Here is a 21,582-nt window from a genome sequence, read left to right on the forward strand (position 1 = left end):
CTCATCCTCCAACCTAATCTATTTAAAGCCTCCCTCTTTACACCCTCCCAGGAAGTTCCCATTTCCTTCAAGCCTAGATATGTAGTTTCATTTGATTTACCTTTGACTTTTCCTCCAAATAAGCTAGGACATATTTGAAGAAGCCACAATTCAACACCTGGAATCACCTGCTCCGCGCCCGGACATAAAGCACAGTCAGGATATTTAGCCCTATTTAGAAAACAGACTATCTTGAACAAAAGCTGTGAACACCGTTAATTTTTCCATAAAGCTTAAGGGCTTATTAGCAGAAATTCTACATTGAATTACTGTACAGCTCATTGAAATCATGCCAAACAATTTTTTAGCTTATGTAGAAGCTATAAGCCCACGTACCCAGTGCGGATATTTTACAATACTAGTAAATCAAGGAACTTTCTTTGCTGTCTGTGGTGCATATCCTCAATTTGGATAATAGGATTTCAGGTACATATAACTTACTCCTAGATATAGGTGTTGTATGTAGTACATTCAGCTAAACATACAGAAAGCAGGTAGTCAAATAGTTCGTGGTAACGAACTGTAGTAAGGAGCAACCCGGCTCAATAGAAACCAAAACTCTAAAAAATGGAATTTTGATACCAATAGCTACATCAAAAGAATCGCATTTTAATGCTGATATATATAAATATATAAGTTTCATCGAGTTTAGTCTTACGCATCAAAAGTTAAGAGCCTGAGAAAATTTGCCTTGTTTTAGAAAATAGGGGAAAACAACCCCTAAAAGTCATAGAATCTTAACGAAAATTACACCGTCAGATTGAGCGTATCAGAGAATCCTACTGTAGAAGTTTCAAGCTCCTATCTACAAAAATGTGGAATTTCGTACTTTTTGCCAGAAGGCAGATCACGGATGCGTGTTTATTTATTTATTTATTTATTTTTTTTCCAGGGGTGATCGTATCGACCCAGTTGTCCTAGAATGTTGCGAGAGGGATCATTCTAACGGAAATGAAAAGTTCTAGTGCCCTTTTTAAGTGACCAAAAAAGTTGGAGGGCACCTAGGCCCCCTCCCACGCTAATTATTTTCCCAAAGTCAACGGATCAAAATTCTGAGATAGCCATTTTATTCAGCGCAGTCGAAAAACCTTATAACTATGTCTTTGGAGACGACTTACTCCTCCACAGTCCCCGTGGGAGGGGCTACAAGTTACAAACTTTGACCTGTGCTTACATATAGTAATGGTTATTGGGAAGTGTACAGACGTTTTCGGGAGGATTTTTTGGTTGGGGAGAGGGGTTGAAAAGAGGGGGATATACTGGGGGAACTTTCCATCGAGGAATTTGTCATGGGGGATGAAAATTTCCATGAAGGGAGCGCAGGATTTACTAGCATTATTTAAAAAAAAAACAATGAAAAAATGAATATAAAAAAGTTTTTTTCAGCTGGAAGTAAGGAGCAGCATTAAAACTTAAGACGAACAGAAATTATTACCCATATGAGGGGCTCACTTCCTCCTAATACCTCGCTCTTTACGCTAAAGTATTTTTAGTAATGGCAAATATTTATTCTACGGCTTTTGTGATTCAGGGGTCATTCTTAATGAATTGGGACAAAATTTAAGATTTGGTATAAAGAGAGAGGTACTGACGAGGGGGCGAACCCTCTCATATGTGTAATAAAACACGAGAATAAAAAATTCTTTACGTAAGCTAATTTATAAGTTACGTAGGCTATATCTTTTACTAATAAAAAGATTGGTAAAAAATTAAAAGTTCTAGTTGCCTTTTTGATTAACCAAAAAATTGGAGGGCAACTAGGCTTCCTTCCCGCTCTTTTTTTCTCAAAATCATTCGATCAAAATTATGAGAAAGCCATTTAGCCAAAAAAAAAAAAAAAAAAAAAAAAAAATATGCAAATTCCTCTGCGGAGAGCCAAAATTAAAACATGTATTGATTCAAAAACATTCAGAAATTAAATTAAAAAAACAAGTTTTTTCAACTGAAAGTAAGGAGCGACATTAAAACTTAAAACGAACAGAAATTACTTCGTATATGAAAGGGGCTGTTTCCTCATCAACGCCCCGCTCTTTACGCTAAAGTTTTTTCTGTTTTAAAAAGAAGAGTTGAGAGACAGAGTCAAACATTAGCGTAAAGAGCGGGGCGTTGATGAGGAAGCAGCCCCTTTCATATACGAAGTAATTTCTGTTCGTTTTAAGTTTTAATGTCGCTCCTTACTTTCAGTTGACTTTTCAGTTTGCTTACGAGCTAATTATACGTAATTTTTCAAAACTTATTGCGTATTAAGATACCAAGGAAAGTGAAAAGGCAATCTGTTATTTTTAACTTGTTAGGGAGAAACTTCATAGACATATCATATACATATATGTATATGTACATATACATATTAAGAAATGAGAAAAACTCTGAATTTCAGTTTTTAATGAAAGTTTCATGTGCAGTTAAGCAAAGTTGACGGGTGCCTGATTAAAAAATAGGCGAAAAATTAGTAAAAACTAGCTCAAAATTCAGCAGCTTAAGTAGGTGCAGCTTTCTTTGAAGGCGTAGTTCTTTGAGAACGAACAATCTGCTCGTCCTTAATTTTTTACGGATTAAAAGTGGTGTCGAATTTGCTAATTACCTTCGACTAAATGTTTTCATGATTTAACGTGACAACACTGAAAAGGATGTAACTGCCCTAAAACTTCATAATTTTCAAACAACCAAATAAAAAACTATAGAGAATAGTGGTTTTCAAATGTGAATAGGTCCAGAAAGAAAAATATTACCATTCTGATGTTCTAAAAAATCGTTGCAAAAATAGCCAAATTTAAACAAGGTTTCTTGTGTTCAAAATCAACATTTACAATTTATTTATTCGTATTATTTTCTAGCTTCAAAGTGACTAAAAATTTTCCCAAATAATGCCAACGTATTCTTTTAACCTGCTTAAGCTGTTTGATGCAACATTTTTTCAGATTATTTTTGACAAATTTTCACCCAATTTCCTTATTTTTTTTTAAAGTTTGATGTCTATTAAACCCACGTAGCTACATATGAATGTGTAATTAAAAAAAGAAATTTATATTTTTTTCTAATTTGTTAAGATGTATATGGTTGTGGCTTTTCTCCTTGATCAGTTAAAATAATTAGATCATATATTTACAAGTTATTTATGCGTATTATTTAAAAAAAAACTTGAAATTGATTTAATATTTGCCAAAAATATCAGGATCTTTGTGAAACTTTTAACTGACGACTAGAAGAAAATATAAAGTTTCTTTTTCTTTATCTTCTTTGCTTTAGTTCTTCTTTTCGTTTATTGAATTTTAATATTTGAGCAGTTGGATCTAAATATGCTAAGCAATGCTTGATACCGACTAAGAATTTTATTAAAGAACTTGATAGACTTTCCTTTAAGTTTCAAAAAAGGCTTTAAAATGAGATACAAATTTTCTTTTTCTAATATTAATATCATTTCCTGGCATAATGTTCTTTTTTTCTTTCATTGAATTTTTAATGTTTTTGCAGCTAGTGTGGATATTTTTAGTCATTTTAATTGCATAGGCCACTTCATGGCCCTTCCTGGGGGGGCAGAATGTCTTTAGTTCCTGCTTTATTAATAAAAACCTTCCCTTCTCTCTGTCTTTGTCTTCGCGACCGATTTTTTGTTCAATTTTTTTCTAAATAATTTGAACCATATTAATTTCTACAATACCGACCATTCTTTATTTTATGAATGGATATTCATATCGACAATACATTTTATGAATGGATATTTCTCTCTGCCTCTCTAAAGAGTTTTTTTTTTAAAAAATCATGATTTTGTCATGACTTGCTTTGCCCAAGATGTTCACAGTTAATCTTTTTCCCTTTTCAAAACAGTTCGTGGTAACGAACTGTAGTGAGGAGCAACCCGGCTCAATAGTAACCGAAATTCTAAAAAACGGAATTTCGATACCAAAAGTTACATCAAAAGATTCACATTTTAATGCTGATTTTAAATATACTAGTTTCATCACGTTTAGTCTTAATCATCAAAAGTTACGAGCCTGAGAAAATTAGCCTTATTTTAGAAAATAGGGGGGAAAACCGCCTTTGAAGTCATAGAATCTCAACGAAAACCACACCATCAGACTCAGGGTATCAGAGAACCCTAGTGTAGAAATTTCAAGCTCATATCTACAAAAATGTGGAATTTTGTATTTTTTGCCACAAGACAGATCACGGATGCGTGTTCATTTGTTTGTTTTTTTGTTGTTTTTTTCCCAGGGGTGATCGTATAGACCCAGTGGTCCTAGAATGTCGTGAGAGGACTCATTATAACGGAAATTAAAAGTTCTAGTGTCTTTTTTAAGTGACCGAAAAATCGGAGGGCACTTAGCCCCCTCCCACGCTCATTTTTGTCCCAAAGTCACAGGATCAAAATTTTGAGATAGCCATTTTATTCAACATAGTTGAAAAACGTAATAACTATGTCTTTGGGGACTCCACCACAGTCCCCGTGGAAGGGGCTGCAAGTTACAAACTTTGGCCAGTGTTTACACAGAGTAACAGTTATTGGAAGTGTACAGACGCTGTAAGGGGATTTGTTTAACTGGGGGGGGGGGGTATTGAGGGCAGGGGCTTATGCGGAGGAGTATTCCATGGAGGAATTGGTCATGGGGGAAAAGAATTTCCATGAAAGGGGCGCAGGATTTTCTAGCATTAAAAAAAAACAATGAGAAAATGAATACTAGACCTACGTTGCCTGAGCAACGTGAAGTGCTGCGGCAACCTTTGTCCGGCTTCGCCGAATAAAGTGTTGCGAGAGCAACACTTTGGTTTTGTTTCTTTGCTATCGGTTAAACGCTGAAGTTGTCAGCCTATCGAAGCTTTTAAAATGCTATATTCAAAGAAGGACGCAAGCAGTAATCACATGATCAAAGACTATTCCTCAGCGTTGAAAAAAAAACAACAATAACAAAAGAATATCGAAAGAAGGGACTAAATTGACTTTGCAGCCAGTTGAACTTTATCCTTTTCATTTGTAGACATCCTGACGGATCAAGACTAAAGAACAATATCTTATACAATCTAGTTGGTATTATAAATCTATCCGTAACTTTTCATGATCAAAATACCATTGATGAAACTCTATTAATTATTCCTAACTGCCTCGTTGTTTTACGTTATCGTTTGTAACCGTTGCGTAAACACTTAATCCTAGGTTACAGTGAGTATGGGTAGGGTACACCAAATAGCAAAAGTTACAAACCCCTTTTCACTGAAAATGATTGTAGCCTAACAGACAGTTATTACTTACAAGTCCCCTACATGCCTTTCCACTGGAACCAACTCGGTCTTACCATCAAATACACTGGAAACCAATAATAGGTACACCAAATAGCAAAATTTGCAAGTCCCTCATTGCCGAAGATGATTATGAGCTAACAGCCAACCTTTCCTTACAAGTACCCTGCATGTCTCACAATTGGTATCGGCCTATTTTTGGTTTCAGTGTGTACCTTACTACTGAAGTTGTCAACCCCTTGAAATTCTCAAACAGGTACATCTCATGAATTTTTGTACCAAAAAATGGATGACATATTCTTTGGTCAGCTTATCACGAGCTATAATACCAAAAGAAGGGACTAAATTGACATTGCTGCCAGTTGAACTTTATCCTTTTCAATCGTAGACATCGTGACGCTTCAAGACTTTGAACAATATCTTATATAATCTAGTTGGTGTTATAAAGCTATCTGTAACTTTTCAGGATCAAAATACCATAGATGAAACTCTATTAATTATTACGACACTGCCTCATTGTTTCACGTTATCGTTTGTACCCGTTGCGTAAACACTTAATTCTATGTTACAGTGAGTATGGGTACACCAACTAGCAAAAGTTACGGACCCCTCAGCGCTTTCATGGTTTTACATTATCGTTTGTACCCGTTGCGTAAACACTTAATTCTAGGTTACAGTGAGTATGGGTAGGCTACACAAACTAGCAAAAGTTACAAACCTCTCTTCACTGAAGATGATTGTAGCCTAACAGACGATTATTACTTACAGTCCACTGCATGTCTTACTAGTGGAACCAAATTGGTCTTACCATCAAATACACCGGAAACAAATAACAGGTACACCAACTAGCCAAAGTTGCAAACCCCTTATTGCCGAAGATGATTATGGTCTAACAGCCAACTGTTGCTTACAAGTCCTCTACTTGTCTCACAATTGGTATCGGCCTATTTTTGGTTTCGGTGTGTACCCTACTACTGAAGTTGTCAACCCCTTGAAACTTTCAAACTAGTATATCTCATGAAGGAATTTTTGTACCAAAAAATGGATGACATTTACTTTGATCAGCCTATCAAGAATTATCGATTGCCGTCGAAAAAAATTCTATCTGTCTTAGTTCAAAAGTTGATTTTTTTTTTGCCGTAGGCCAACTTTCTAACGTCACCACTTAGAAAGGAGCAAAGGATAAGCTCCAATTTCCTTAGTAATGACAGTACTTCTAAAGTTTAAGAGGTACATCTGATAACATTTTTCTACCTCAATCCCAAGTCCGAAAAAAACAAATGATAAACCCAGCCGAAATCACGAACAGAAATGGGTAGAAACAATAGATGGCAGTACTTTCGGACCCGTGGGAAAATGCTGCTTTTTTGCTTTTGTCAATTTTTCTATTTATCAATTGGCTGTGGGGCCGGATAACTGCCACATATATTTAGCACTTATAGATTTTAGTCTATCTTCAATGTGAAAGTGGTGCCTGCCTGCTTGCCTGCTAGAACGGAGCTTTCCACTTGAAAGCAGAAACAAGGTTTGATGAAACGAAAGCTTGGCTGCTCAACTTCAGATACTCCTCTCTGACATAAGCTATATAACTCCACTTCACTTCACACACATAGTCTCTGGCTCGTGGACAAGCAAAAACCATCCTTTTTGGCCCCAGGCAAGAGTTTGCGGAGCTTTCCAAAATGTAATGCCATAGTCATCAATCCAGCCTGAGGTCCACACTTTCCGTAAAAACCGCACAGGTTAGACCCTTACCAGTTTCCAGGAATATGCCAAGATCGGAGGCATAGGAAAAAAAAACGGGACAAAAGCAAAGTGTTGCTCTCGCAACACAATGAAGAAGTTTTTTCAACTGAAAGTAAGGAGCAGCATTAAAACTTAAACGAACAGAAATTATTACGCATATGAGGGATTCACCTCCTTCTAATAACTCGCTCTTTACACTAAATCAATTTTATTAATTTCCACTATTTATTCTACGGTCTTTGTGATGCAGGGGTCATTCTTAAGGAATTGGGACAAAATCTAAACTTTAGCGTAAAGGAGCGAGATATTGACGAGGGGGCGAACCCTCTCACACACGTAATAAAAACATACGAATATAGAAGTTCATTACGTAATTTAATTCGTAAGTTACGTATATTTCTACCAGTAAAAACGTTCGTAAAATAATAAAAGTTCTGGTTGCCTTTTTAAGTAACAAAAATTTGGAGGGTAACTAGGCCTACTCCCCTGCTCCTTTTTTTCAAAATCATACGATCAAAACTATGAGAAAGCCATTTAGCCAAAAAAATAAATTAATGCAAATTTCTTTTCAATTATTAATGTGCGGAAACGTTCAGAATTAAATAAAACCAAGCGTTTTTAATTGAAAGTAAGAAGTGACATTAAATATAAAACGAACAGAAATTACTCCGTATATGAAAGGGGCTGTTCCCTTCTCAACGCCCCGCTCTTTACGCTAAAGTTTTATACTGTTTTAAAAAGTAAAGTTGAGAGAAAGCGTCAAACTTTAGCATAAAGAGCGAGGCTTTGAGGATGGAACAGCCCCTTTCATATACGGAGTAATTTCTGTTCGTGTTAAGTTTTAATGTCGCTCCTTACTTTAAGTTAAAAACATTTGTTTTTTTATTTGATCACAATAAAAAGAGCTCATGTCCACAATATAATTGTGTATAATAAGTATATAAGTATAATAAGTATAGTAATGTATAATAAGATAAATAGTTAATTTGACTTCATTTTCTTTGATTTAGAAAAATTTGAGGGAAGAAAATTTGTCTGTATCCACAATAACATAGTTTTACAATTGTTATATTAAATAGAAGGCAATGGGCAGCTTCATAATAAATATTGACATCTATAAGATCTTGTTGTAGATTATTATCACTCAAGCTGCTAAAGATACAAAATGAAAGATACAAAGATACATTATAATATTTTTAAGATTTTTCCTCGGATTCTTTTGCGATTTTTGCAGAAATTAATCAATGGCGAAGAAATAAAACCAAAGCAAGGGGTTACATACTTGTGCCAGTTTGTATATGTTTTGAGAAAAATATGAAAAACTATGTATGGATCTGGATTCAACCAAGTATAGAGTGTAATAAACCATATTTCAGAGTTTATCATGATGGAGGGGAGAAAAGTCACATAGTACTCAATGGAACCCCTAAGAACGGATGGGTAATGGGCAATGTAGAGGATCTTCTTGGAATCTCTCTTCAACCCTTGTCAAAGCCCTGAGAACCATCCTATCAATATCGCCCAATGACAGATTGACTATCCTGAAAAAAGGAAAAATATCACAATCTAGTGACTTAACTATTTAGAGTGGAGAAAAGTATTGGCATGAATTAATGAAAATCAAACAATAGGAGATAAAATATATTTACAATCTAGGGGAGGGGGACAATTTTTGCTGTTGTTCAATGAATATACCAATCAAGAGACTTTTTCTAAATGGAAATAACAAGACAGAGGTGTTTTTCAAAAATCTAAAGGAGCAAAAGCCCCCAACCCCTCTCTCCAATTGACAGTCCTGGAGAAGAAATAACTAATTGGTGTCTTCCTTTGGCAGAAAGGCCTGTCTTATATTTAAAAAGGAGACATCTTGTGAAGTGATCCTCACCAACTCTATCTATAACTTTAAGAACCCAAACACTGTTTAGAAATAGTTTTAATCGTCATGAGAAACCACTTAAGGTAATAGGACCTGGACAATAAGAGCTTGGAGGAGACGAAACCTTTGTGTCCCAGTTTTAAGGCAAGGTTATTTCATGACGACACAGATTAAACACTTTTCTAAACTGGACTAGATTTAGTCATCGCTGCTCATACAGTTCGTGGTAACGAACTGTAAATAACTTGTACTTGTACTTGGGTCACGTTTGAGCGACATTTAATTTGTCGACATGCGTCTCTCCATTGCTCTCTTTCAAGTGCGATTGGCTCGATCAACTGGATCCATTGTCTATTCCATCGGTGCCCGTGCTTCTTGAAACCTCCCATTGGCTCGAGGTCGGCTCTAACTGTTGATAAACATGTCTTTTTTGTCCTCCAGGCTTCTTCTTCCAGTGCGCAAGGGGTTGGCATTTCAAGCACTGTTTGCTGAACGAGTCATCCGGTCGGCGCAGTGTATGCCCGAACCATCGTAGACGTCTCGCTTTGACAACATCAGAGACAAGTGGTATATCACCACATCTTCTTCTGATGATATCGTTACGGACGCGGTCAGAGAGACGCAGGCCAAGAATACAGCGAAGACACTTGTGGTGGAAGACATTCAGGTTAGCTTCCCCAGCTTTGAGGGGCCACGTTTCGCAACCATAAAGAAGCACAGAGAGGACCAAAGCGTTATATATCCGGAGCTTTGTTCGAAGGGAGATTTCATTTCGTAGCCAGAGGCACTTCCGAAGCTGGATGAACTGTAAATAAGGAGTGGTTCGGCTCAATAATAACCGAAATTCTAAGAAACGGAATATCAAAAGATACATCTAAATGCTCAGCTTATTATGCTGATTCCAAATATATAAAATTCATCAACTTTAATGTTGACTATCAAAAATTACGAGCCCGAGAAAATTTGCCTCATTTTTGAAAAAGGGGAAAACAACCCCTAAAATTAAAGGAACTTTAATGAAAATGAGACCATCAGATTCAACGTACCAGAGACCCCTACTGAATAAGTATCCAGATCTAATCCGCAAAAATGTGGAAATTTGCCGTTTTTTACCAGAAGAGAGATCACAGATGCGTGTCTATTTGGTTTTGGTTGGTCTTCTATTCCTAGGGGTGTTTGTATTGAAGTTACGGTCCTATAAAATCGGGAGAGGGTGCATTCGAACGAAAATTAAAAGTTCCGGTCCCTTTTGAAGTAGCCATAAGGATTGGATTGCAACTGAGCCTCCTCCCACGCCTATTTTTAATCAAAATTATCTGATCAAATTATTGACAGTCATTTTGTTCAGTATATTTGAAAGATCAAATGATTGTGTCTTTAGTTGTAAAATGCCTCCCCAAAGTCCGTAGGGAGAATCCTGTAAGTTATGAAATTTGCTATTTTTTACGTATAGAATTAGTCATTGGGAAGTAGGTAGACATTTCTTTTTTGGGTGGGGTTCTGTTTGGGGTGGATTTCTGTAGGAAGAATCTTCCTTGGGGAGGGAAATTTCTGAGGGTGTGTGAACATTTCAGAGGAAATGTTACACTCGGGGAATTTGTCAGAATTACTATACGAATTTTTTTTAATTGTCTTACATTCTCTTTACCAAATTCTTCATGTGGAGATGATCCGGGAAAATTATCAAGGGGCTTTCTTATGCGTGATGTGACTTCTGGGAAATGATTTCCACGGCAAAGGGCATTTCTGGAGTGATGGAGAAACTGATTAGAGATCAGAGTCTTATTCAAATGAAAGAATGCTAAGGAGAATTTTTCAGGCTAAATCGTCCGCAAGTAATGTTACAGGGAGGAGAAATTCGCGGTGAGGATGGAACTGTATGGAGGGAATTTGACGGGGGGATATACTTCACATTGGATGAGATTTGTACGGAGTAGTTTTCCATGAGAGGGGGGGGGGTATATTTCATAGATGGTTAGCCTGATTCACTAGTATTATTTGAGCAACGAACAAAAATTTTTCCATAAATGAAGGGTTGCCCCCTCTTCAATACTTCGTTCTTTACGCTAAAGTTCGACTGTCCGTCCTAATTTTTTAAGAACATCTACTGAAACACGGGGGTGGTTTAATGAAAATAGGAAGTTTTTTTAAACTGCTACAGCTTTAGCGTAAAGAGCAATGTATTGAGGAGGGGGCAACATTTCATATACGGATTAAGTTTGCCCAAATTAATATGCAAATTATATTTTATATTTTCATGTACGGTGAGCATAATTCGAACCTACATTAGTTGAAAAACGTTCAGAAATTAAATAATTTTTTTTTAACTGAAAGTAAGGAGCAACATTAAAACTTAAAACAAACAGTAATTATTCCGTATGTGAAGGGGTTTGTCCCCTCCTTAAAGCCTCGATCTTCGATCTTGTTTTAAAAAGCAGACTTATGACAAAGAGTCAAAGTTTAGCGTAAAGAGCGAGGTGTTGAGGAGGAGACAGCCCCTTTCTTATACGAAATAATTTCTATTGTCTTAAGTTTTAACGTCGTTCCTTACTTTCAGTTAAAAAGACTTGTTTTTTTTTTATTTAATTACACCAAGAGCTCAAGGTAGTTTCAGCAGAACGTGTTATATGATCTGTCAAAAATAATTCCAATTTATCCCTTCAGGTTAAGCTGAGCCCCCTCTAAATTGCCTAGATTGCTCCTCTCACAAATCCGTTTCTAGTCGAATAAGAACTCCCTAAAAATTGAACAACCGTTACCATCGCACTCTGACTGAAATTACCATAAGCCAATCACCATAGTCCATGTCCCAATAAAGCTTTCTCTTGATCATTAGTGTAACCATTTCTATGGATGTCACTTGTTCGTTTTCAATCCATAACTATTCCTCTGGATTACCCTATGAAATTTATTTTCAACCTTTCTTCTGAGCCCTAGACACTACCTCCTACGTGGCCTGAAGTCTCCCACTACTAAGTGATTGTGCCCTTGCTCTAGTTTGATTAAAGAAAAACTTGTTTAACCTATATAACCCTAAATCATGAAGTTTAGGATATATGCTATCCAGATTCCTTGAAAATAACCTTTCGTAATAATGCTAATCGAAAATCTTGTGGTAAAACCCTGCAAAATTGTGGTCGCTTGAATTGTTTGTTCCTTAAGTTACTTTCCTATGATTTTATTTTTCTTGTCATCCTCCAGTATTTGTATTATACTGCCCCCCCCCCCCAAGCACACAGTGATGTTATAAAACATATGTATTTTTTACATAAACACCTCACATATAAATGATTACAATAGGTTTCGTTGAAAGAATGTGAATAGAAATCTTTCTTAGCATTTATAAAACCTAAATAATGAAAAAGAACACCTACAGAAGAATATTTTTAAGAGAAAAATTTTCAGGCTTTATTTAGTGAAATGAGACATTCCCAAAATCAAATTGCTGCACATTTTTAAAAGTTAAACATTGTTTCGAAATACAGCATGATTGAAGCCCTGGCCATTAGAGTTATAAGGGAAAAAGTACACTTTTCGCTTGGGTATTCTGAAATCTCTGGACGGTTAAAATTTTCCTTAGAAATTCCCAATATTAATATGTTACTTTTACTGTGGCTGCTCTTTCCTGAAATAAATTCTTGCTTGCACCTCTGGCCTTAATTATTTAACTTTGGGTGGTTCTCCCTCAGTATTTCTGTTCCTATTCTGCCCACATATCAAGCTATCTTTTTGAATTCCGTTAATTTTAATGCTAGGCTTTCCATTCGAACTCTACACTTTTATCTTTGGACAATAGCAGCCTATTGCATAAACATTGACTTTAATTTTTAATTTCATTTCAGGAACATTCTTAGAAGCCTTATGCTTCGTCAACATTCTGAGGATCACATATGCACCTACGTAAGCGGAAACACGCTCGTTCTTGTAAGCCCAAGCAGGGAAACGGACTCTTTGGCTTTAATTTGTCTTACCAATTCCGAAGCAATGCTATGTCGTAGCCATGAGAATAAGGACCGTCTTCCGTTCATTCTTAACATGCTTGGTTCTGCTTACAACACCAAACTTCCTCTGGAAATGAATCAGCAAATCAGTCTTTCAAGAAAAAATAATTCTGGGAAAGAAGATAAAACTAAGCTTGTGGCAAAACTATTGGTTCGCTTAGGAAAGGTATTGTAAAAAGAAATCTTTTTGAAGTGCCAAGAACACTAAAACAAAAACCCTTTCTTTGTCCTAGAGCTATCTTAGGCCTATTCATACTTGAAAAACCATACATTCAAAGATTTTTTTTAGTTGTTTGGAAACAACAAAGGTAGTGTCATACTTCAGTTTGTGTTGCCACGCTGAATCGTAAAAAAAAAATAAGCAAAACTAATTTTTCAACTTAATAGCGCTTTTAGTCCACACAAGTTCAAACGTTAGCATGATTTTTATTCAAAAACAGAACTAAACCCTGAAAGGAAAGTTAGCTGTTTTTAAGGATTTGGGGGGATTATGCCTTCAGCATATTATTCGTTGATTTTCCACCTATGTTTTTATTCTTTAAATTGGGTGCCCACTAATACAAAAACGTCAGTACTGTATATAGAGGTCTATAACAGACTTTCAAGTTTTTCCTGATATTTGTATGATTTATATATATTATATAATATATATATATATATATATATATATATATATATTCTATATATATGATTTATATATAATACTAGCTGTTGGGGTGGCGCTTCGCGGCCCCCCAAGCCCCCCGCGCGCGTAAGTCGTTACGCGCCATATTAGTTACGCGCCATTGTAGTTGTGTCCCTATGTCCCACCTGTGAATATATATATATATATATATATATATATATATATATATATATATATATATATATATATATATATATATATATATATATATATATATATATATATATATATATATATATATATATATATATATATATATATATATGTTTTTAACTACGTAAGACTTGCGAATATACAACATTCTTTGCTGTCCCATTGTCTGTGCATATAAATAGATTGTCAGGTTTACCGACTCTTGAACATGCAACATATAATGGTCCATGGGAAAACAATCCGTATTCAGATCTATACCTCATGATTCTAATGATTGCCCTTGAGCTTTGTTGATGGTGATTGCTAATCGACCATTCCCTGTGTCGCCGTCGTCATTTATATATCCCCCTGTGCCCCCCGGCGTCCCCTTTGTAGTTGTGTCCCTGTGTCCCGGTCGCCATTTATATTCCCTGTGTCCCGGTCGTCATTTGTGTCCCGGTGTCCCAGTCTGTGATTTCTTTTTGAGTGTCCCGGGCGTCATTTATATTCCAACCCTGCCCCCACTCGCTGTAAAAAAACTATGTGGCTTTTCAAGGGTAGATTTTAATTTATTATTGTTGAAGTTATCATTAGTCTTCCGCAAAAGTCAAACTGATGATTGAATTTTATAGTAAACTTTTCCTTCGAGTTTTTACGCTAAAATGTAAAAATTAGTGAGTTAAGGATGACAGCTAAAGCTGCTATATTTATCTTATTTTATAAAATACATATAAGATATTATAAGATAAATATATACAAGATAAATACAACATATTTATCTTATATTTATTTATATTTAAGATAAGCTTCAAAAGGATAAGAAAGAAAGCAAAAGGGTTGATAGAAATTTTTTTTCAAGAATAAGAAGAATGATTTCAAAACTTAGAGTGAGCAAAAATTATCTTGAATATGACGGGCCAATGCCTCCATTAACCCCCACTGTTCAAGCTAGAAATAATATGTTGAAATGATAACACAAGGACTTACTTCATTCGAATGAAGACTCTCGCAATATTCTGCAGCTTCTGGTCCCAAACAGACAAATGAACTCGTATCCTTGATAAACCTTCTTTTTGCAAATGCACAATTGTGCCTTCCGCAATATAGGAGCTAGAAACTTCCAGTATGGAAAATTGTGGATGTTCTACTACATCACTCTAATTTATTCAAAGACTTCCTTTTTACTTCCTCCCAAAAAATTAAAGATTCCCTCGAAACCTTTCCTGCAACCGCCTTCAACACCACTCGGGGACGACTTGCTCTTCGCTTGGTTCTATATTGTTGGTTGAAAAGAACGATCTTCGAAAATCAGTCATCCTTCATTCGCAGAACGTGTCCTAGCCATATTAACCTCTCTCTGATTATACCCTATGGAAAGCAGGATAGAACCGTATTTTTCGTACAGTTTACTGTTTGAAATGAGGCCAGTCAGAAGGGCACTAAGTAATCCTTAGACAATTCCTCTGGAAAACATCTAACATTTTCGTCTTATGCACTGTCCACGTTTTAGAACCGTACTTGACAAATTTCATCAGTGTACCTTCCAATATACTAGTCTTGTATTAAATGCCTATCTTCCTAACGTCCCTAACTTCTACAACTCTGAAAAAATACCCCAGCATCCCCGAACCTTAGATATTGTACCATTAGCATATTCATTGCATCGACCATCTTTACTGATAATTCTAGCCAGGTAAGTGAATCGATCTTCCAGCTACCCAACATACCCCTCACCTTAATTTATTCCCATACTAAGTTACTTAGTCTTCTTTACATTAATTTCTAAACCTATTCTTCCACCCTGAACACTCAAAAACCCAAAAAAACTCATTCATTTTGTTAAAATTCTCATCTAGGACACTAAAGCCTTCAGCCTAATCTAAGTCTAGGAGATTTTTACTTTCCCGTTTGATTCTATACTCTGCCACAGCCTTCACCGTGCTTTAGTACAAAGACCATCAACAAAATTCATAAAACTAGGAACAGAACGCAACCATGCTCCTGATTCAAAACGAAACTAGTAACTAATCTCATTCCCAACCTTAACCACAGAAGTGTTACTCTCGTACATACCACTATTCACTTTAATATATCGATTAAATAAATAAAAAAACTAGTTTTTTAACTGAATGTAAGGAGCGACATTAAAACTTAAAACGAACAGAAATTACTCCGTATATGAAATGGGTTGTCCCCTCTTCAACGCCTCGCTCCTTACGCTAAAGCTTTTAATTGTTTTTAAAAGTAGAATTGTGGCAAAGAGTCAAACTTTAGCGTAAAGAGCGTAAACTTTAACGTTGAAGAGGGGACAACCCATTTCATATACGGAGTAATTTCTGTTCGTTTTAAGTTTTAATGTCGCTCCTTACTTACAGTTAAAAAAACTAGTTTTTTTCATTTAATTAAGGTATAAATCAATTTAAATTCTAGCAGCTTGGTCTCTCGACGAAGAAAAGAGCTTCTCCAAAACTGTCTTTTGAGAAAGTAGTTGCGATGGTAATCCAAAATAAACCAGTTTGGAAATGGTAAAAGGAGAATTACTTCAAAAAGACTCAGCAAAACCCATTCAAATTGCGACAAATCATAAACACTTAAATATGTAGAAATCATAAGCGCTTAAATAAGAAGAAATCATAAACACTTAAATATGAATTTTAGTAGCTTGGTCTCTCGAGGAAGAAAAGAGTTCCTCAAAAACTCTCTTTTGAGAACGTAGTTGCGATGTTATCAATGCCTAAGAATAGAAATTAAACAGTTAATCTAGCAGTTCCAAGGGGAAATTCAGAACTCATATTGGTAATACAAGATAAACCAGTTTGAAAATGGTAAAAGGTGAATTATTCCAAAAAGACTCAGCAAAACCCATTCAAATTGCGACAAATCATAAACAGTTAAATATGAAGACGCAAAAGCATTGAAATATACGATGATATAATAGAGCGATTTTGTTTACTGACCATTTTTATGCTCATGGAAGTTTAAAGAAATGAGATAGGAGATATACATTTATTAAAAAAAGAAAATAAACACTATTTGTCTTTCGCCTGCCAAGAAAACAATAAGCTTGGAAGGGTAAGCGAGGTTATCACTCTCAGCTAATTAAAACCACATTTAAACCGAGCTACTCAACTTACAAGAAACTAAACTGGTGAAGGAAGAAAGGAAAAAAGAGAAAGAGGAAACAAAGTAGAAGATAGAAAAAAATTTACAGCAAAGAAAATAGGGGAAATACCTTGAACAAAATGACAACTTGGAGTGGGCTTCAAATCGTATTCACTTGAGAGATAAAAGAAGCTTCTTTGCCCGTGACTTGAAAGCTGGAAGACTAGGCACATTTTTCCCACACTAGGGCAATATATTCCAAACATGTAGACCATAATGGCGAATCACAAAAGATACCCGAGTGATACTCTGAAAGTCATGAGTTATGTTATCAGTTTTACTTGTATTATGATCATGACGTTTTCTATTAAAATTAAAATGATTTTCAAAAGTAGGGGAAAGCAGATGATCAAACAGTTCGTGGTAACGAACTGTAGTAAGGAGCGACACGGCTCAATAGTAACCAAAACTAAAAAATGGAATTTTGATATCAATAGCTACATCAAAAGAATTGCATTTTAATGCTGATTTTAAATATACAAGTTTAATCAAGTTTAGTCTTACCCATCAAAAGTTACGAGCCTAGACTAGGAAGACTAGGCACATTTTTCACACACTAGGGCAATATATTCCAAACATGTAGACCATAATGGCGAATCACAAAAGATACCCGAGTGATACTCTGAAAGTCATGAGTTATGTTATCAGTTTTACTTGTATTATGATCATGACGTTTTCTATTAAAATTAAAATGATTTTCAAAAGTAGGGGAAAGCAGATGATCAAACAGTTCGTGGTAACGAACTGTAGTAAGGAGCGACACGGCTCAATAGTAACCAAAACTCTAAAACATGGAATTTTGATATCAATAGCTACATCAAAAGAATTGCATTTTAATGCTGATTTTAAATATATAAGTTTAATCAAGTTTAGTCTTACCCATCAAAAGTTACGAGCCTGAGAAAATTTGCCTTATTTTATAAAATAGGGCGAAACTACCCCTAATAGTCATAGAATCTTAACAAAAATGACACCATCAGATTCAGCGTGTCAGGGAACCCTTTTGTAGAAGTTTCAAGCTCCTATTTACAAAAATGTAGAATTCTGCATTTTTTGCCAGAAGGCAGATCACGGATGCGTGTTTATTTGTTTGTTTGTTTGTTTTTGTTTTTTTTCCAGGGGTGATCGTATCGACCCAGTGGTCTTAGAATCCTGCGAGAGGGCTCATTCTAACAGAAATGAAAACGCCCTTTTTAAGTGAACAAAAAATCGGAGGGCACCTAGACCCCCTCCCACGCTAATTATTTCCCCAAAGTCACCAGATCAAAATTCTGAGATAGCCATTTTATTCAGCGTAGCCAAAAAACCTTATAACTATGTCTTTGGGGACGACGTACTCCCCCACAGTCCCCGTGGGAGGGGCCACAAGTTACAAACTTTGACCAGTGCTTACAAATAGTAATGGTTATTTGGAAGTGTACAGACGTTTTCAGGGCGATTTTTAGGTTGGGGGGGGGGGGGGGGGGTTGAGAAGAGGTGGATATGCTGTGGGAACTTTCCTTGGATGAATTTGTTATGGGGAGAGATAATTTTCATGAAAGGAGCGTATGATTTTCTAGCATTATTAAAAAAAAAACAATGAAAAAATAAATATTAAAAAGTGTTTTCAACTGAAAGTAAGGAGAAGCCTTAAAACTTAAAACAAACAGAAATTATTACGCATATGATGGGCTCACCTCCTCCTAATACCTCGCTCTTTACACTAAAGTATTTTTAGTAATTTCAACTATTTATTCTACGGCTTTTGTGATTCAGGGGTCATTCTTAAGAAATTGGGACAAAATTTAAGCCTTAGTGTAAAGAGCGACGTACTGACGGGGGGGGGAACCCCCTCATATACATAATAAAAATATACAAAGATAGAAGTTCGTTACGTAAGTTAATTCTTAAGTTAAGTATATTTATTACTAATGAAAATATTCGTAATAAATTAAAAGTTCTAGTTGCTTTTTTAAGTAACCAGAAAATTGGAGGGCAACTAGGCCTCCTCCCCCGCTCCTTTTCCCCTCAAAATCATTCGACCAAAACTATGAGAAAGCCATTTAGCAAAAAAATAAATATGCAAATTTCTTTTTAATTATTCATCTGCGGAGAGCCAAAATCAAAACATGCATTGATTCAAAAAAGTTCAGAAATCAAATAAAAAAAACAATTGTTTTTAACGGGAAGTAAGGAGCGACATTAAAACTTAAAACGAACAGAAATTACTTCGTATATGAAAGGGGATGCTTCCTCATCAGCGCCCCGCTCTTTACGCTGAAGTTTTTTACTGTTTTAAAAAGTAGAGTTAAGAGAAAGAGTCAATCTTTACCGTAAAGAGCGGGGCGTTGATGAGGAAGCAGCTTGTTTCTGCAGGTAGCTTATACAGTCTTAGTCTCAAGTTTACATAAAAATAGTGATTTCAGCACCCAAACTCAAAGAGGTTTCAACGTCACCTGAAGAGACCTTTCCCTTCTCTCAGTGGTGGTATTTAGGATTTTAAACAGTTGAAAAGCTACCAGAAGCTCATAAGTCTACCAGCAGCCTAGTTTGTTATTGTCTATTCAGACTTATTGTATTAATTACTTAATGTCTTACTATCTATTCAACATACCTTAGTAAACAGTTTATTCCCATTGTGCTTCAGTGTGAATACTATTACTGATACTGCAGCTGCAATGACAAATATTGCCCCCATCACTACTACTATTACTCTTGCTGCTATGACAAGAACTATTGCCAATGCTATGGGTGTTTCTTAAACCCTCAAGAAAGTATAGGGACAGTGTTGGACTGAATCAAAACACTGTATGTACATATAGGTTATCAAAAAGGTTGATTAATAGTACCCAGCAACGCTGTAGGGTATTAATCTAAAACTTCTAGTCCTACCAATATTACTATAGCTTTAGCCACTACTTCTACTATTGTTGCTCCTATTACTGCAACTATTCACCGCTTCTTCTTAGAAACATTCTGAGCTTAGAGTCGTTGATATAAGCTAAAGTTTTTATCTTTAATTTAAAACAAGAATACAAATTGAATTTATCCCCCCTCCAGTTGTCAGCATAAAAATTCTAAATGAATCAAAGCTTTTGTGGCTTTTTCAATGCTATCGCAGAGAAAAATAGTTCAAATCTTTTGTTTGTAAATGGTATTATTAGGTTGCTTTATGAAGCAATAAACATCATTGCAATCCCCTAATTAGAACCAAAACTGATAAAATGCTACAACCCTATTACAACCTTTATTACAACCTTTATTATTACAAGTTATTTTAAAGTTTGTATAAACTAAACTTTCTTTTCCAATGTGTATCCACGCTGCCACGATGTTCATTGGCGGCACACCGCCAATTAATTGGTTTGGGTTCTGGGTCCACCACCACGTGTACCTTTATTTCTCGGGGGAAGTAGGGACATATTTGTAAAATATTTAAATAGTATTTGTTGATTACGGACTTCTATGTTACAAAATCAACTCGAAGGCTGTAATAAACAAACTTAAAAAGACTTAAGTACCAAATTTACTGATGTCAAATAACATTTGTGAAATCTATACCAATTTGGGACTTTTGCATTGCAAAATTATCAAAAGATTAGTAAATAGAAACTTCTAAACTACAAGAATTTCTAAATACAAACTTCTAGGTGCAAAACTTTAACACTTCAAAACTTCAAAACGTTAAAACTTCTAGAAGTCAATGCAAGATTCAAGTTGCAAAATCTATTTTTGTTTATTTTGTTGAAAGACATGCACAATGCGTAGAAAAGTATATGGAATAAGTTGTGTCACTGAACTTAGAAAACTCCTGGGAAAAAGATCAGGCTCTTTTGCAAATCTGATAAATTCTTAAGGTCAATTTCTATGCCATACAAATTAAAAGTGGGCTATTTTAGTCCAAAAATGAGGTAACATTTGTAGACATTAAGTTCAAAAAATTTAACAAATAAACAGGGAACTATATCTGAGATGGAAGATAACAGCTGGAAAACCAAAATCTGGTATCTAGGGAAAAGTGATTTCTTACCTTTCATAGATCCAAATAAATGTTGTTCATAGCATAACTCTTTTTTTAAGTTTAATTGCTTCTCTTTTATTGTTGTTTTGTGCCTATACTAAAATTTTATTAAAAAGGAGAACTAAATTCATTTTGATGGTTATTGAAAGGATGAAAGGTGATTCATGAAGGGTGCTCAGTGTTGATAAAGATATAAAAAGGCTTATATACATATATTAAATAAAAAAAACAAGTTTTTTTAAATGAAAGTAAGGAGCAACATTAAAACTTAAAACGAACAGAAATTACTCCGTATATGAAAGGGGTTTTTCCTCCTCAACGGCCCGCTCTTTACGGTTTCTTACTGTTTTAAAATAGAGTTAAGAGAAAGAGTCAAATTTTAGCGCGAAGAGCGGGGTGTTGTGGAGGAAAAGCCCCTTTCATATACGGAGTAATTTCTGTTCGTTTTAAGTTTTAATGTTGCTCCTTACTTTCATTTACTTTCAGTTACTGAAAAGTTCAATGACCCAAATTCATTGAACAAAGAAGGTATTGAACTGATAATCAGCCAAGTTTATGATTCAATCACTCTCGAGTTTAATCCAAAGTTTGCAAAAATTGAGAAGGCTCTACTAGGTAGTCTGAGATTTCAAATTGAAAATTTGGAGGAGAGAATTGGTCGAATAGAAACAAAGCTTGATAATTAGGATCAAGAGTCCGTGTTTGATAG

General features: G+C 35.4%; 1 protein-coding gene across 3 annotated transcripts in view; it reads left to right on the forward strand.

The window, feature by feature from the left end:
* Positions 1 to 333: 333 nt before the first annotated feature.
* The window catches only part of LOC136031641 (uncharacterized), a 196,584-nt gene continuing 175,335 nt past the window's right edge, over positions 334 to 21,582 (forward strand). For all 3 annotated transcript variants that reach the window (XM_065711285.1, XM_065711286.1, XM_065711287.1), the window contains exons 1-2: positions 334 to 465; positions 12,736 to 13,060. In XM_065711285.1, coding sequence (XP_065567357.1) covers positions 12,755 to 13,060 — 306 coding nt within the window. In that variant the 5' untranslated portion in view covers positions 334 to 465; positions 12,736 to 12,754. The remainder of the gene's footprint in view (positions 466 to 12,735; positions 13,061 to 21,582) is intronic.

Source organism: Artemia franciscana, chromosome 10 (assembly GCF_032884065.1).
Source record: "Artemia franciscana chromosome 10, ASM3288406v1, whole genome shotgun sequence".
Lineage (NCBI taxonomy): Eukaryota > Metazoa > Arthropoda > Branchiopoda > Anostraca > Artemiidae > Artemia > Artemia franciscana.